The sequence below is a fragment of the Opisthorchis viverrini genome (assembly GCF_000715545.1).
Source record: "Opisthorchis viverrini unplaced genomic scaffold opera_v5_62, whole genome shotgun sequence".
In the NCBI taxonomy this organism is placed as follows: domain Eukaryota; kingdom Metazoa; phylum Platyhelminthes; class Trematoda; order Opisthorchiida; family Opisthorchiidae; genus Opisthorchis; species Opisthorchis viverrini.
In genome coordinates, this window is record NW_008751718.1 from 895,474 (window position 1) to 913,196 (window position 17,723).

The following is a 17,723-nucleotide window of genomic DNA, read 5'->3' on the forward strand; positions in this document are numbered from 1 at the left end:
AGGTGCGCAAATCGTCACGCCACGGTAAGGTCCAGTCTCTTCGTGACGGAACCTAGCATTTACTTCCGTCATGTGGTCACGTGATTCAACATCCAGTGTTATTTTTGCTTTTCCTCGTTCAAGGTGTTACGGACGTCAGTGAATGTAGTGTTGAAATAAAACGTAAACGTACAGGTTGCACAGAGTAGACGAAGAAGGATACAGACATGAAAACCAATGAATCCGGAATGGGCTACTCAGGCTACGCCAAAACCTACATTGTGCCAAAAAAATAAGTTCTACATAAAACAAACACTCGCCAGTGCTGTCAGTCAGCTTTGAATGTCTCATCGGCCTGATACGCTCCTAATGACACTGTTTTGTAATGAATTCTTTCGTGACAAGACCGTTGTTGTGGAGCCCTTGTGTAATGGCCATAGCATGGAAAGCAGGACACCAACTCAGATCTTTCGGAAGCAATGAATACTAGCTTAAAATGATCAGATGGTTGACGCAAATTCAATGTGTGGTTTCAAAAATCGCATCATTTTTATCTCCTTCGTGTCTTGAGCTAAGTATGGGGTTCACACAATAGCCTTGGGAAATCATAGCAACTTGAATGGCATTATGTCCGTTGATTGTCCTTAACCCTTAGCTTGTGTTACACTCAAGCTATGGAATTGTGCCTTACTGGTTTACTGCGTTCGAGGAAGACTGGAGTTACCTTAAGACGTATTTTCCAAAGCCGTTAATCACACGTTTTAGGATAAATTGGCCACTGTGGTTTACTGTTAAACGTCGTAGCTATATAGCTATAAAGTATCCAAGGGGGAATCGTTTCAGAGGGGTTTGGTAAACAATCGGTGGATTTGTTGCTGGGCAACGTTTCGCTTTTGACACAAAAGCTTCATCAGGCCAAGTGAGTAAGCAAGTAGGTTGATTGGGTAGTCAGGGTACCGATCCTTGAGATTCCATATGACTAGTGACTTGATCAATGCTGGGCGATCAGTCTGATGATCCTGTTTGTTGATTGGTGGAGATGACTAAGCTTTACGATAGATTGGTTAGGGGGGGGGGTTCGTCTTTATGATGAACCCGGATTTCTTCGTCCCTGTTTCTTCAGTCTAGGACACATTAATGGAAAATTCCTCTTGGGGTCGTTCACAGATTTCGTTCACCTGTGTTAGTCCAAGGGTGCTGGGACATTTAGTTTGGGGATGGGGGTGGGATGGTTATTTGGATCTAACGCCACTTGGATTTTTGTACTTTTAGACTCAGGCGATGACGCTGATAACTGCACTCCGCCTCGTGTCATCTCGGCTGATCTAAGACCGCTCTCCACACGTTTGCAAGTTCTACCCCCTCTATTCTATCCACACTGGGATGCTTGGCGATTTCCACCGTCTCGTCCACCAGTCGCTGTGGTGTGAATCTTAAACCGCATTTTAAACCACATTCTTCAAATCTATCCTATGTCCAGTGTCCAGAGCATGCCCTGTCACTGATTGATCTTTGAATAACGCCTGGTATTCATTCGCGTTTCTAGGAACGCTTATGCTCACCGATTCTGGTGTGCAATTCCCTGGCTGTCTGACCTATATAGACCTTCGTACAGTCGTTACATTTTATTTTGTATACACAGTTCCTAGTCATATCAACCGGAAGGCGATCCTTCAAATGTGCCAACACCGACCGTACAGTTTACCGCTTCTGGAAAGCTACTCTAATGTTATCCGTATTTAGTACCCTTCTAATTACTTCGGATGTCCGTATTTTGTATGGAATGACCGCTGTTCCGATCCACTCCTTGTTGGGCCTTGGTGTTGGCACCAATACCCGTCTTAGTTGCCGCTTACTTACCCTCACTGGGTATCCGCTATCTTGAAGTCGCTTTTTTACCTCAAGTTGTGCTGCTCTTCGGTCGACCTTCTCTGTACACAGTGCTCTCACTCTCCTAAACATCGCTGAAGCTATGCTAGCATATACTGCTTTTGGGTGTGCAGACGAGTAGTTTAACACTGCACCGCTATCTCTTGATTTCCGGTATGCAGTGGTTTTTAATTTCCCATGCAGTCAAGGAAAGCTAGTGTACCCGATGTGGACCCTAGCTCCATGCTAACTTAACTAAACTATCGTAAATCTTAGTCATCCCCACTAATCAACAAACAGGGACATCAAACTGAACACCCAGCACTGATCAAGTCGGCTAGTCATAAGGAATATCACGGAGTGGTTCCCTGACTGCCCTAAAACCCAGTCAACCTACTTACTTACTCACTTAGCCTGACGAAGCTTTTGTGTCAAAAACGAGAAGTTGCCCAGCAATAAATCCACCGATTGTTCACCAAACCCCTCTGAAATGTGAGGCGGCCTTTTTGCAGCACATTCAGATGATGAATATCACAAACCGAGAGATTCAGTCCAGTCTACTGTGAAAAACAAACTGATATGCATCTGGTTGTGTTTGTCGAAATCTTTGGACATTATCAGACATTGGTCTACTGTGGGCATCGCTTAAGAGTACAACTTAGCTGCACCTCGTTTCCTCGCCTCAACCAACCACGTGATTCAAACTTCAACTTTACACTTATTCATAACTCAAGGGGGAAGTTTTTGAGGTTGAGAAAATAGCAGATCATTTAACCAAGCTGACATACAACCCAGAGCTTAGTGACCGTATGGCAACCGTTTGATCATCTGTGATTCTTCTGAATGAAGCATGGGCATACTTCAACTCCTAACGTGTTTTTCCCCAAAAGATAATGTGGGGCACTTGCAACAGATAGCATATCTGTCACCAACATAACGATTATTGCAAAAATAAATTTTGTCATAGTGGGACACTGTTCAGTCTGTGTCAACCGGGCAAACACAGTTTTCATACTGAGCGGCCAAGGAGACGATAAGGCCTTGCATCTTGGAAAATGATCTACTTCAGAGATGAAGGCAATGATAACATCCACGGTTCGTCAGCGTTTGCATTAATGTAGATCGTCACTGTCGCTTGAATTTCAGACAGATTAACGATCTTCAGATTCATGAAAAATTTCCAGATGGTCATTCAACTACTTACGAGTAACCCAAAAGCTAACAAAATAGACCACTTCACTTCAGTCCAAAGGCACGCGGTGCTTACCTTGCAAAACACTAAATCGGTGAATCTTAAGAGTATTGGAACAGGAAGGGAAACTCAACCCCATTCCGAATGGATGGATGTAACCAGTTAGGACATTCTTCCATTCAAATAATTTACTTAATTTTTCTGTTACTGCGATTGTTAGGCTACGAATAAGCGTAATATTTAATAACGGACTAGGATAAGAAAAAAGTCTTAGTAGAAAAGAACTTGACTTAAAGAAGCCATAAAAAAGTATGCATATCCTACGAAAACGTTTGAGGCTATAAATCCAAATCGTAGCTCCCGTTTGATGCAGACTTTACGAGTTCCACTTTAGATTTAAGTCCTGGGTTTTTAGTGAATGTCATCCTACATCAACAAGTAGGACCAGCAGTGTTTTCAAAATAATCTTACGATTGCCGAAGGATGTACATGCACTCTGGGTCAAAAGTGGATGGATACGATCATAAAACTAGCCAATAAGAGGCAAGAGCTCCCCCTAAATGAACTGATATAAAAATTCCAAAAGTGGGAAAGAGGCGCGAAACGTCATTTTGTGGATAAGTGAATCATTCCACTGAATGAGAATGCTACTCTCTATTCGGGCTGTTCCGTTTTGCGCCTCCGTTAACAAGTCGGCTAAAATTTCGAATGACTTCGGAGTGATCTTTTGAATGACGCTTTTCGGGGGAATCACATGCCAATTTTGAAGTCAACAGACTCAACAACTTTGTCCCCTGAACTAGTGAATGTTTTCTCACGTTGCGGTTAGCTGTAGTTTGCGATACGACGCATTGGGTAAGCTAGAGATTGTATCTGTATTTTTCTACTAGATCGACTACGCGGGTTCGTAGGTGGTAGAGTTTTGGATGAGGCTTAGGGAATGGCTAAGAATGTGCCTGAATGGATTCATTCCCAAAAACCTTTTGCAAACAGTTATTTTGCCGCTCTAATAAGCCCATCATCTAGTGACGAATAGCTTCACGTCTGTTATTATATTGGAGCGCAGTGTTGACTATTTGTTGGGTCGCAATTGCGACAAAAAATAGACTAATATGACGCCTGAAAATGAACAGAATATCTACCAGTTCTTGAGGTCACAGGGTCTTTCACAGGTTTGTTTTTCTTTGGGGCTCGTCAGGTGGGAATAATCAGTTTTCACCGGTTATAGTTTCCATTTGAACATAATTTGCACGTAAGTAGATCTATCCTGTCAACTCGAGAACTAAGCGGATTACGCTGAAACACGGAATTTCTTTTCTGCAGCACATTTGGTTGTGGAATATTTCAAACAAAAGACTCACGTGAGTCGCTCGTTAACGACAACTAAATTTCTAAATTAATTTATATCTCAAGAGGGCGGTTCGGTGCTTTGGCTACAGAGATTTCCCACCAGAACGACCCATTTTGCGACCAGCGGAAGACGAGCACCTGAGATAGTGGTCATTCAGACGCCTTCATGTACGCATGTTGATTTCAAGCAACGTCTAGTGTCTGTGTTCTGATTAGCGTATCCGCATCGCATTGATTCCTTGACCTACTCACGAGTAGTATGGAAATTTGTAATTTTTCAACGAAATCTGTAGTTAGACTAGCATTTTATTATGATTTTTAACGGCACACGAAGTTTTGACACTGAAAATTCCACTATTTCCCCATTTCCCGTTTGTTTTAAAGGTGATCCACGAGTGCAATCCCCTTTCACCTCACCAGTTACAGGCAATTATGACCTGCGAGATGTACTGTAGCCAAGTGGATTTTTACGGATTCCGTCACCATGGTCGTCACCAACCATTTTTGTTTTGGAAGAAGAAGTACAATGGGACTGGACTGAATCCTTTAGCGCGGGTACGAAGCACCTATTTAGTTTTGTTCAGAACGTTATGAACAATACATCTACAATAGGGCACATGACGTACCATTAACAAAGACAAGTGTGTGAATGTTCGTGTGCAAAACACTAGAACCGGGCGCGCCCATGAAAATTCGTCGAATTGAAGTCGTTCAACTGCCTGGGTGCAGTCAAAATTTTCAGCTGTCTCACCCATAATGATGAAAGCGTCCCCACCGAAAGCAGTAGCATTCTTTGTCTTCTTGGAACAACAAAAGGCGACAGGAAGTGACAGGAAGTAACGGACACTAAGGAATTCTCTATGTTCGAAGCCTTCCTCAGTAGGTCGAACTTTATAGCCACGCCCATGAGTGAAGGATTTGGGGTCTTGATCATGGTGTATGCCGGAAGCAGTTAATCGACAGTCAAACCCAACTCATGTACTGAGCTATTTGGGTCAAGCGACTTACATGCTATAGGCAAAACAAACGCAAGCAACTTCATAAATTTCAAAGAATTAAAGGCGCTTGTAGTAGTGAAATTGCAAAGCACTCGTCACCTTTTTTAAAGGCGACCCTATATTATACAGACTAACAGATTATTCTCGCGCATAGCAAGGGCAATTCAATAGAAAGTAAAAAAACTCAAGGTTTTTCAATTCATAGGAGAAGGCGCGATGCCACTCTCCAAGTAATTGCCTAAAGTTAAATACGGCTAAACTTAGAACGATACTATCAATCCAGATGTAAATTAGCGGCCGAGTAATTTGAATAAGTTTGTTTCATAAAGCTGGAACACGCTAAATCTGTCGTCTTCTAAGGGCTTGTCATTTTTGACTCAGTGACAAAAGCAGTCTGAAGGATCTTTCTTTAACTTGATGCGTGGGTTATTTCTCTGAGTGCATAATTATAATTAAAACTCAACCAAACACAGAGAAATGACGGCTTATAACGCACACTCTCCATTACGGAGGAGAGTTTAAGTCCATAGTTATACCGGTGTCAGCTGTACAAGGTAGGTATGAGACTATTACAAAAATTTATACAGAAATTAAGTGCGACAGAGCGCGTATAAAAACATCAAATTTTTGGGACAAAATTGTGAGTGCATGTGAGATTCATTTTCCAAAACGTCGACTGCTTTGGAATCGCACATTTGTAAAGCTCATGGACGATTGGTGAGCTTTTCTTGGGAAAGGTTATCCGAGGCTGCTGTTTGAACAGACTTTCTGGGAACAAACGTCACCGATTTGTAGTATCATTCCTTGTCAGATGCAGACTCCGCTGCCTCCAACTCTGATTCGATTTGTGGTTGGAAGAAAGGATTATTGACTTCCGAATAGGGAGGCTGTAGTGGAAAGCGAGTGAAAGAAAAGGGTGCTACAAAGAGAGAGAGTCATCAGAAATCGTCTTAATTTTACCCTAACCATTCACGGATTGCCAGTACACCTGACCCAGTTAGCCCCAACGTGATATGTGTAACTAAGACTCAACGTACCCAACAATCCATTTATGGGGTTTTGAACGTTATTTCGAATTTCTAGTTAATTCAGCCACATTATGTTTACCTTAAAGTTTTCTTGTTCCAGTTTGGTTTTCTAACGCAGACATTTCTTGCATAGTCAACTTGTTTAGCCTTGAGGCATTCCCACTCAGACATGTGTTTGTCTGAGTTTGAATAAATTAATGTTAGTACATCAGTTTAGCACCCATCTGATAGGAAGGAAAAATTTTGTCTCGCTCAGCTAACCATTCATTCTGAAAGCACTAATTGCTGCCTTTTAAATGTGTATTCGGTCTCCTCTAAGCCGTCTCGTTGGAAATGACCAAAAGTCAAAGGTTTCACAGATCGGGGACTGTATACCACGATCCACAACATTTTGTTCATCTTCTAGCTGGATTTTTCATGAATTCCTTTTCCCGAAAAAATGACCTACTCATCCTCTACGAAGTGACGATGATTATCCTCGCCCTTTCAGCACAATTTATGCTAGTGCTGATGATTCATGGAACAGGTAGTCTCCTGTACTTGCTCCTTATCTCGGCGATACACAAAGCATTAACATATCCAAAAACTAAGCATTGGGCTAAGCCTATAACGACGAAAAATTGGACATTCGAATTGTGGCCATCGAGATAGTCGATCATGTGTTTTGAGGTTATCAACAACAGCTGGAGTATTACTACACGAATTTCGCTTTGCATAAAACTCACGACCATTGGTGGTGGGAAGTGGACTGCCCCGTGATCTTCGATACGCGTCTCCTGCAGATACGATTCTTCCGGTCCATCTTCAAACTGATAAGCCGCACTACTAAAATAAGATAGAGACAAGTACAACGATGTCCATCAGTTACATCTATCGCCCCGACAGACATAATATAGACAAAATACACGTCTGCTTACATTCAAGTACAAACGCTCCATCGTTTCAAAAAGGAACGAGATGTGCGGAATCAGGTACACATATGTGCACAAATAGCTTCTTTAGTTGGGTTGCGAGGAGCGCATTTAGGAAGACAAATCCTAATAACAAGTACTGTGAGCGTGGTCGAAATTGAATTGGAACACGGAAACGAAAAGATCTATTCTACAGAGACAATATTCAGTGAGGTTTGAACAACTGTAGGTCCATTGTAAAAAACGAAAGTCACACAAACGCATTTTCCCAAAAAAGACGTATTTGGGCTTGACGATTTTCGGAACATGGAAAAAATCTATGCCAAATTATAAGTGGGAAGTTCTTTCGGAAGGCAGGCAGCAGTGACCTTAAAATATTCTTTGGATTTTGAACATGACTACAAGAACAAGATTGACTTTCTCGTGATGGATCCAATGGTTGTTTCAGACGGACCTTTTAGCTAACGCCTAATCTCAGAGGAATTACTCGGAACAACCGTCATTTGCCGTCGAACTACAACCGTCAATCAAAATTACCCTAGATATTCCTTAGACAGCCCTCAGTAACCGCCAGTTTATGTCATGAGTCAGTTATTTGGAAAAAACGTGGTAAGGTGACGACGCAGAATGACAAGTTCAACTATTCACAACTGTGAGGCCAGCTATTTGTTGATACTGATCTTTCTTTATCGCAATGTGCTAACATATGGGTGCATTCGGCTGCATGCGAGGAATTTGCGTTATCGCATATATTTTTGACTGTATCAACTAATATTAACGAGCAAATCCTCATTTGACGTTCACGACGGGTAATGATCAGTCTTCATAACGTTGGTGTTTCACGCTTTAAGAATGCATGCAAAACTCTCACGAACATAAGAATCGTTAGTATGCCAAAACATCAACGAACCCCGCGATTGGTTTTAACTTGTGTAACTTTTGGATATGCGACGTAGCTCCGAACCTACCAATCACCAGTCCAAAGATAGTATGAGCTTATTATTCAAACAAAACAAAACAAAAACATGATATATAGTACTAAGAATTGTGCAGGCTACCGACTGGCGCCTGTGAATGAACTCTTTGCCGTGTAATAGTCCTTGGTGAAGTCCCCCATAAGTTCACGAGGTCCTGAATATGGAGACCCAAGGGTGACAGTAACTGTGCAGGTGACTGGATGACCTCAAAAACTGTGATCTGTCACCAAGAGTTGCATCATTAAATGTGAAGCAGTCTAATAAAACAGTGGAGCGACTTCGAGGGTTCAGATCCCCTCAATCAGAAAGAGACTGTAGTTACATAGTCAGAAAGCCGTTCATAAAAATACTCCTGAAATCTTAGACCGGTAATGTAATAGTGACAAAGGACATCATGTATAAATTCGAGAACGTGAAGTGAATGAAAATACTATGCTGTACGAAATGATTGGATAAGCACCTGACTAACAAATAACCTTCACATTTCGGCCGAGGGGGACTGTGTTTTTGCAACGACTTCATACCTCGGTGCTTCGATTGGATCACTGTTGGTGCTACACTTCATGAAGGTAATTTGCGACCACCTCCAAATAATCAAATTAAATAAGGTTCTACAGCCTGTGACAAAGCGTTAATTTTTTAAAAATACAAAGTGGCATGCGATTTCGGTATAAGGATCGTGTGGCTGTAAACATTTTCGCCGCCTTTCATCAGCCAACTTGACTAAACTAAACTACGCAGTCACCCTTGTTCAAGGTGTAAACATTCACACCGACCCTCGGTGTGTTTAACCAAGCTTGCTCAACAGTGGATGTCTCCGAAGCTTATCCTTATCTTCTTCACACACTTCCGGGCATGTGAGAGTGCATGGAGAGCACTCTGAAAGCTTCCCACAAAACTGGTGTGAGGTTAGCAAGTCTACAGTTTCCATTTTTGTTCAAACCCATCATCAATGAAATAATTATGCGAATACTTGGGGTTTTCAAGGCTCCCAGTATTCAAACCGTTGCTGGCGATCTGCAATATGCAGAGTTCTCGTTCTGAAAATGAAGACCAGGCACAAATGTGTTTAACACACCGAAAAACATCACACTAATTTCCGACATGTGCCTTGCACTTACAAAATGCAAAGTCATATCTCGGAACATGTGGCTGCCAGACGTATCCCTGCTATTCGAGGAAAAGCGCGAGAGATATGGAGAATCTCGCATACCTCGTCAGTTGTATTAGCTCTGACAGAGGTGCGCCTGATGAAGTCAGTGCAGGCCTAGCGTTTGCCACCTTGCCTCACTTTTGGTGTCAGAAAGCCATATTACTTAGTCTCAACAATCACAAGTTCCAGTTCCCACGAAGGGCTATATTACGGTACATTGGAGAGACATGGCCTCTGCGGACCGATGACGTGGGGCGTCTTCAGGTGGCTCATCACCGACGTCTCAATAGCGTTATTGGTATCTGGTGACGTCGACGGATACGCAGCGCGGTGATAAGAACGCAGGCACTTGGTTGTGCAGCAAGCAATTCATTTGAGGAAAACATCCAGCACTACCAGCTGCGGTAGCTAAGCCATGTACTACGCACGCCGAAACATCGCCTATCAAGGAGAGTATTATTGTTTGTGGGTCCTTCAGGCAGACGAAAAATGTGGGTGACTTGGCCGAATGGTGTGCAAGCAATAAGGGACAGTTCCCTTCAGTAGCGTCCGTGCTGTTAGTTTCATCCTTCAATGTTGATCGAGCATTAGGAGACGCTGGCATTTCAGAGAGTTTGCTGTAGAATACCATTACTCCTTCGTCACTCATCAAACCTAATTCCTTCTTCACTTGAACGCTTTACGTGTGGCTGAATGGACGTACGGCAGTGACGCATATTTTACTGTCCATGATGATGGTAATGATGATGTACATTTTCTTGGTCTGAAAAAGGAGATGCTCCCACTCATTTTGTCTGCCCCTGTGTGCTATTTTATAAATGCCCTCTTTCCACTAGAAGAAATCCTTTAAAAATGTCTTCAGATTTCCGCGGTGGAAAGTGCTGTGAACTGCTACGAAAACCTCTATGATTACTGTACCACTGACACAATATACAAATCCCTATATTTATAGTAGGTGCGGGATCCATCTCCAAAATAATATGTATCTAGCCGACAAGTCAGCAAAATAAACTGGACAAATAAAGAACGCAGTAGCACAGAAAGAAATTGGAATAACCCTTTGAAAGCCAATACGTCTCCTAGCACAATAGCAACAGTTATCTTCTTAAAAGAAAGGCGCGAACAGTCAAGCAAAATTTAGAAAATCAGACAACTTAGGCGAAGATGAGAAGGAATCAGTCAACTTATTGAAAGTAAACTACGAAATATAGAAACCGCCTTAAAAGTCATTCAAACGAATGATAAGCAGAACACGACGCAAAATAAATTGGAAACCGAGGCAGAAACAAAAGTCTTAAGACAAAAGCAGCTGAACGCACCAACTGAATAAAGGGACTACGGAAGAAGAAGAAAATGCGATACAAATTGAACCGGCCCATCGGATTCCGATCAGAGTGAGTTCCAGTAGACCAGTCAAGTAGTTCTAAAAGCCATGTAAACCCGAGCGAGTAAGGAGGAAGGGCATTTCCGATTGCGCACCTCTGATGACGGAACGTTTGCAAGCCAATCCCAAGCTTCAGCAGACAGACCGACTAAACGCAAACACACCCTACCTACCAGTATCATGGCACATTTCCAGGCTATTGAAGAGCTTATTGGCTCCCTTCATATACATGGGCTTCCCACAATTGCAACTGCACGTGAATGCAAAGTACATTTGCAACTAAGCACACTTAAGTATATGTGCTATACTGGTATGGTCATATTTTTACATAAAATTTATCAGGACACAAAACCAAACATCGATTTGTAGATAGTCTGATAAAGGACAAAGCGATTTAGAAGTTTTTGGCTTTCTAACCTTTCCACTGGTAGTTTTCGCTGTGGATACATGTACTTCTGTTATACGTGACCATGAGTTGTACCCAATGATTGTGAACTGGGTCGAAGTGAGAAGTCTCATCAACTGACGTAAAATGCATTAATTTTGCCAGCAATCTATAAGGAACAGAGAAGGTAGTTTGCTTACGTATTCCAGTTTCAGAAAACCAAAGCTCCGAACATTCACGTCGGCTTCACAGTGGACTGTTAGCCGCATGCACTACCCAATAATCACATACTACCTTCAAAATGAATTTTACCTATCCTTAGGTACGTGCATACCTATTACCCGGATACTTTTAGCTTCTCTGAGTAAACTAGTAAAATAGATTCATTAGATTGGAAAGTCATGTCGGCTAATTAGGCATAGTCAGATATCACGGAAAACCGTAACGTGATCCAGCCTGAATGAAAAAAAACATTGGTCTTCGGTGCTCAGAATGAGTACCAGCCAGGTGAGGCTAATCTGATACTGCGTACTCTTACAACTCATGATTTTGTGGTATGAGTAAATGGTCTATGTGGACACATATAGTGCGTGAATAGTGTTTACTCGGGTGGAGTTATTGGCAGTTGACCGGATGGCCACCGAACTTCGCAACGGACTTGCAAGCGTTTCGTCACCACTTGGGAGACATCATCAGCGGGCAGTTGACAACATCTCTGACGTGATGAAACGTTTGCAAGTCAAATGACAGGCTTGGCAAGCAGATCGGAAGCAACCAGGTCAATTATCAGTTACCGAAAGTAACTTTTGCAAAACAACTATTAAAGTGGGACAGCCAAATACTGACACTGGAATTCCACATTCAACCAAACGTAGCACACCAACACTTTCTTTCTCTAAGGTTCCAGACTAACTGATCAAAGAATACTGCATTCACAATATGAGGCTTCCGTGCGCACCAGAACCACAAAAGAGTCATCGAATAGCCGATGGCACTTTAGTGTTACTTTCGTTGTGAGCAGCGGAAAGTATGCCTCATTAGTTTAGTCATATGATACCTGTTATTCTGAATAAGCCTTGGTCACAATCCGTGTTTATCGGATTAAACAGGCAAAGTTGTATGCTGATTAAAGGAAGACATAATTTGAAAAAAACTCGTTAGCGTAGAACACATTCTGTTTGAGGCGTCTAGCGGTAAAATCGATGAAAATTCAATTCACTAACTGTTGTGTGGTATTGTTGTGTTAGTGACAGTGATCACAGTAAAAAGTTGTGTACTGCCTTCCAAAAAACAAGTAGGGAGTAGAAAATATACAGCCAGCCCATTTTCGCTGGGCCTTGCTAAAATGACCAATATGGATTTTTCAGTTGTAGGTATTCTGTTTCACTCATTAAAGGATGTTATAAAGAGCCTTTGGTTCTCAGGTAATGTCCATATAATTCGTCTACTTTACCTAGGACAGTTTTAACATTCACAAGTTACCACAGTAGCCTGCACCTTTGCTTTGGTATGATAAGGCGGAGGAACAGTGCTATTGTTCAGGTGCGATAGGATTCAAGCTATAAAAAATTAGTGTGACTGGAAATTAGAGATATGGTGTGGAAATATTCCGTGGTATATCCAAACCACTAGAATGTAATTAATTCGTTTGTCGTCCTTCAGGACCCGCATGAATGAACTGAAAAAGCCAGTATATTAAGCTCCGGTAATGTTCATCAAGGAGGTCCGTCAGAGTATTTACACCACAGTGTAGTACACCACCAAAAACTCAATGCGTGGATTAAAGTCATATATTCTGAAACGAATACGGCTGTCTAGCCACTTAAGTTAATTTGGTTAGCAATTGACGTTCGTGACGGTAGTCCATGCTGCTCCGATAGAATATAAGTAAAGTGTTCACCGACTGAGGAGCAGACAACCTGATCAAAAATGGGTATACAAATTCTGCACATTGTCTGTACCCTACGGGCCTCAGCCTCCATCAGATCTGCGAGCACACTAGCAGGCAACCACGCTTGCATCCTGATGATTCTCACCAGATGAAATAGTTTTGCTTCTTTCAACGGCCAAACCGGCAAGCTGCTGGCTATATTTGGCTCTCCTTCACTCTATTTAAGGTGACAGCAATACGGTGTGCGGTTTGGACAAGACAATCACAAATTCCTTTGGGTTCCCATTCCCCTTACTTACTTACTTGCTTACTTAATTCATTGGTCACGTAAATTTATTGAAGTAACCGGAGGACTTCGCAAGACACACTCATTTGCAAACCATTTTGTTTTCAACTAATTCCCAAATTTATCTCTCGTTTATATCATCCAACCAAACCTTCAACACAGAGGCTATCTCATGCTTTAGCTGGTAGGATATTCAAGATATCGCTATGCGTTTTATTGAAGGGAACTACTCATAAGATCACTGATATCTCTTCGAAAACCATCGACCGCTCAAAATGTAGGTGCAGCTCCCGAGTTTCTGTCAATCACACGTTCCTCCAGAAGGAAAGACAACTTAATCATAGTTGAATATCTGGTTTGTGGTATTCTTCAACACGACACGGGCCTCGCGTCACAAATTCAGTCGAAGAGCAAGTTCATTAACAAGAGATTCCTTTGGATTTAGCTGAGCCCACCGCTAAAAACCAACATACTTCACAAATGAGTGTGTCTCGCGAACTGCATGCAATTCAAGTTTAAATACAACGTAAAGTTGACGGAAACCTGAAGGATGCGCACGCCTAATGAGCAAAGAGGGGCCGTCGAAGAGCTTTCAGCAACTTTTAAAGTGGTTTACAGTTTTATCCTCGTGCTCCATTTCGCATATTTTCATTTAAAATATATTCAGGATCTTCACTTATCCAGATGGCTTTTCTCTGTTTCCTCACACCATAACTACAATATCTCTCGGCATCAGCTTACTTAAGAGTAAACGACAGTAAAGTAGGTCTGGCATTACATGCAGAACATATTCGTAATGACTGCGATGCTTTCTGCCGAATTCTCTGTATTCCCTACCAATGCTTGGCTTCCTTTTGGTAGAATCATGGGCTAAAAGGAAAAATCCCTGGTATTGAAAAAATTGCTTCTGTTGTTTAAGCAACAAGCGACTTTCCAACATGCAATAATCTCCCTGGAAATGATACAAGCAAACCAGAATTTTTCCTCCAAAATGAGCACATTTAACTGTTAGTTCAGGCTTGGCTGGGTATATTAGCAGTTTGCCACATTTGGCAGTTCGTCCGAAGCGTGTTTCTCACGCAGTGCATGCAATGCGAGGACTCATTTGGATGTCTAGACCCCAGACCGCCGATCAGCTGGATGTACGAGCTAAATGCAACCCTGTTTCGTTTGATGCGTTACTCGTCCAGTACTCTACCGCATGATTTCAGCGACGAGTAGGGTGAGTAGCAAAACGCCGAGCGACCGGGTGCGTGTGAAATGTACGACATTTGGCACATGGTTCCGATGTGTGGAGAGCATACGCCTCGTAAATTCCTGTACCGTACTCCTGGATCATTGCTGTAATTGTCATTAAATGAACTTAGATAATCGTATTTTGTGTTTTGTTTCAGACTTAATGTATTACGTTCGAAAAATTAAGTATTGTGTTTCGTTTTCATTTCTAGATTCAGACTTCTGATCTACTTTGGAAATAGTTGTGTTCGTACATTTTCTCCGGAATATCACAGCTACTCACAACAGTGTAACTGGCATATGTATAATCCAAACGAACTGTCTAGGACCTGTAAACAAGATCCAAGCAATTCAGCAAGCGAGGACGGATAAACTAACTGTAATTTCTCTTCATTGTGTGGTGTCAGTGGCTACCGAGTTTGCATGTGGTCGGAGTAACATATTTGCAGGGAACGGTAAATGTTAGACGAAAACTAAGCCTATCCAAAGGTAGGATTTTCTAGAAGCTTGTGAAGACAGCGGTGGCTAGATGCAGTCCAGTCAGTGGAAATTCGTCGGGAGGAAATCCAGTGGAATATGCGTAGAGCGTTGACGGTTCAGGAAGTGACGGCTTGTTTTCCCGTACTCCAGAAGTAACACAATATTAGATGTTGCAGTGTACATGTCAAACTATCAATCACCACATGATGCAGTGGAAGCAGCGGGAGCAGCTGAACTCTGTGTAGGCTACGGTACGTAAACGATCTTTATCTCTAACTAGACACTGTGTGCAAGAATGGAGTGCCAACGACAGTTTGCAACGTAAAATTTGTTGCGGCAGTAATTGAATGAACCCATAAGTCTATGCGAGTTCAGTTGAAATCTTTGTCTTACCAGGAGGCTTTTCAAGCTTTTAATAAAATGGTGAATAATTTCTCTGCCTCGTCGAATAAGTTCGTCGAATATTCGTATTTATCTCCGACGTTCACCTAAGCCATGTGGAATTGGGTACGATTATGCGAACCCACAAATCTCACCATTGCAAGGATTCAATTACGAGCTAAATAGATGATCCAGATAGTTTCCCTAAGAGAATAGACTGAAATTTTTCAAGTTGAAAAGTGTAGGTTTTGACTTAATGCACAACCAGAGGCTCCGTAAAGGCTGGATGAACGTTACTTAATCACGGATTAAGTCATCCTTCAGATCTTAGGCCATGGCCTTTAATAAAAGATTCTAATGGAACAGATGAAGGTCTAGCCACCATTTTACCCGAAGCTTTTGGGCTCAAGAATGAGCTAACATTTTCCGGATATATCCTTCATGAGTAACATTTCAATATTAGAAGAATCATTGAACGCGGACGCACCCCGTCTGCTTATAAAACCAGGGATATCAAGGTCAAAGTCATGAACAAAGCTGTACTTCGTGTACTAATGCTTTCAACTGGGCGCATGTATCCCCGAATAAGTAAGTTATTCGTTGACATTTGGATGTCCCAGAACATGTAACAGAGAAGTGTGGTCTGAAATTTACTAAAAAAGAAAACTCCAAAATGGTAGTCGGTATGCAGTGTTCTGAGGGAGCATGAACTATTTCATTCGCTTTGAATTCCACAACTATGTGATGTCAGTTGTTAAGTTTTCTGAAACCTCGGAACTATTTGACCGGGATAGATGAGTTCAAGCTGGGTTCTGAATTTTCGCATGTAAATCGCATCCGTCCCTCTAGCGCTGCAGCTCGTCGATCCAGTTATCGTGCAGTCTCAGCCCATCCACGACAGTGAGCACTAGTAAATCCGATTTCTTACAGCGCCTCTGAATTACGAATACCGGTTATTACCTCTGCTGCTAACATTGAAGGCACATCTAACTATGCCAGCTGTAACCGATGTGAGAGTGGAAGATGGCGAATAGATGATACTGAGTACGATGCAGAAGTAGAACCACAGTACTGGGGAGGCTGTTCATTGGTGAGTTGGGTGATTATCGTGTGCTGTACCATACTGGACTTTTGGACTGACTAGTGAATGGTCACTTCGGAAAGATAATGCGATCGGTATTCCTTGAAGTCCTCCCCAGAATGCAATTAACTCCGATGAACAACAGCTGCTTTGTTCCAGCTTAGATGATTGCCACAACAAGAACGCCCTCTCTTCACCCGGCAGTGGCAATGTACTTCGAAAGGTGTCTTTCTATTCGTTTGACTGATGGAAACACCTGGCTATTCCGGCTTAGTCAACAGAGGACACTAATATTGTAGCCGGCGAAACACAATGAGTAAGCTCTTGTTTTAGCCCTTCAACGCAGCAGCCGAAGTTTTGACTGATTCCACCTCCCTCTGTAACAGAAACACCTCAGTGAACCTTGTTGTTCAGTAACCGACGTACACAAACTTTGGGTTAGGCACAAGTACTTCTCTGTCACCAGTCCTGTTTTTCCGGACTCTGACTGCACACTCAAATAAACAGGTGGTACTTTGATCGGAGATCCTACCAGTATGTGATGCATCATCTAGCTCTATCACAGTGACCTCGACAATGTTCCGAGTGGTCGTGTATTGTAATCAGAAATTTCGTGCATTCAAGTTGTAGGCTGAATCAGTCCTTTTTACAACGCATTGTTTCTGGAAACAGCTGAGCTGTTGACTTCATGTGCTTGAAGTTCGTGTGCCATTTGACGCTCTCTGAAGTGAGACCAAGGTAGTCCGCTGAAAAATACACAGTGACGATGTACCAGCAGTTTGCTGTTTAAGGCACAGCAAATGAACAGAGATTTGTGTCACTGTGTCAGAGTGGTCCATTAGTTGGAGTCGATACCCTGTCATTCGCTTGAGGAATCACTTCAACGATCGCTTGTCTCGCATCGGCTTAACCCAATACTGTAATTTACAATGGTTTTGCATGAGGGATTAAGACAGCTTTTCACCTTCGAAGACTTACAGGAGGGCAATTAAATCACTTCGTAAACTTCACACTCAAATTCTCGTAGGCTGTGCCGCAGTGTGGAAGATAGTAGGACTGTTATACGGGACAGTGATTGTGCCATGCTGATGCAGCTAAACTGCAACCAGTACCACTGTTGACAATTTCGTTCCTAAATAAAA

At 42.3% G+C, this 17,723-nt stretch overlaps 1 protein-coding gene across 1 annotated transcript in view; it reads right to left on the reverse strand.

Moving 5' to 3' along the window:
* Window positions 1-5,914: 5,914 nt before the first annotated feature.
* T265_04010 (hypothetical protein) overlaps window positions 5,915-17,723 on the reverse strand; it is a gene marked incomplete at both ends in the record, with an annotated part of 52,502 nt that continues 40,693 nt past the window's right edge. The window contains 2 exons of the mRNA XM_009168628.1: window positions 5,915-6,275; window positions 7,142-7,241. Coding sequence (XP_009166892.1) covers window positions 6,186-6,275; window positions 7,142-7,241 — 190 coding nt within the window. The remainder of the gene's footprint in view (window positions 6,276-7,141; window positions 7,242-17,723) is intronic.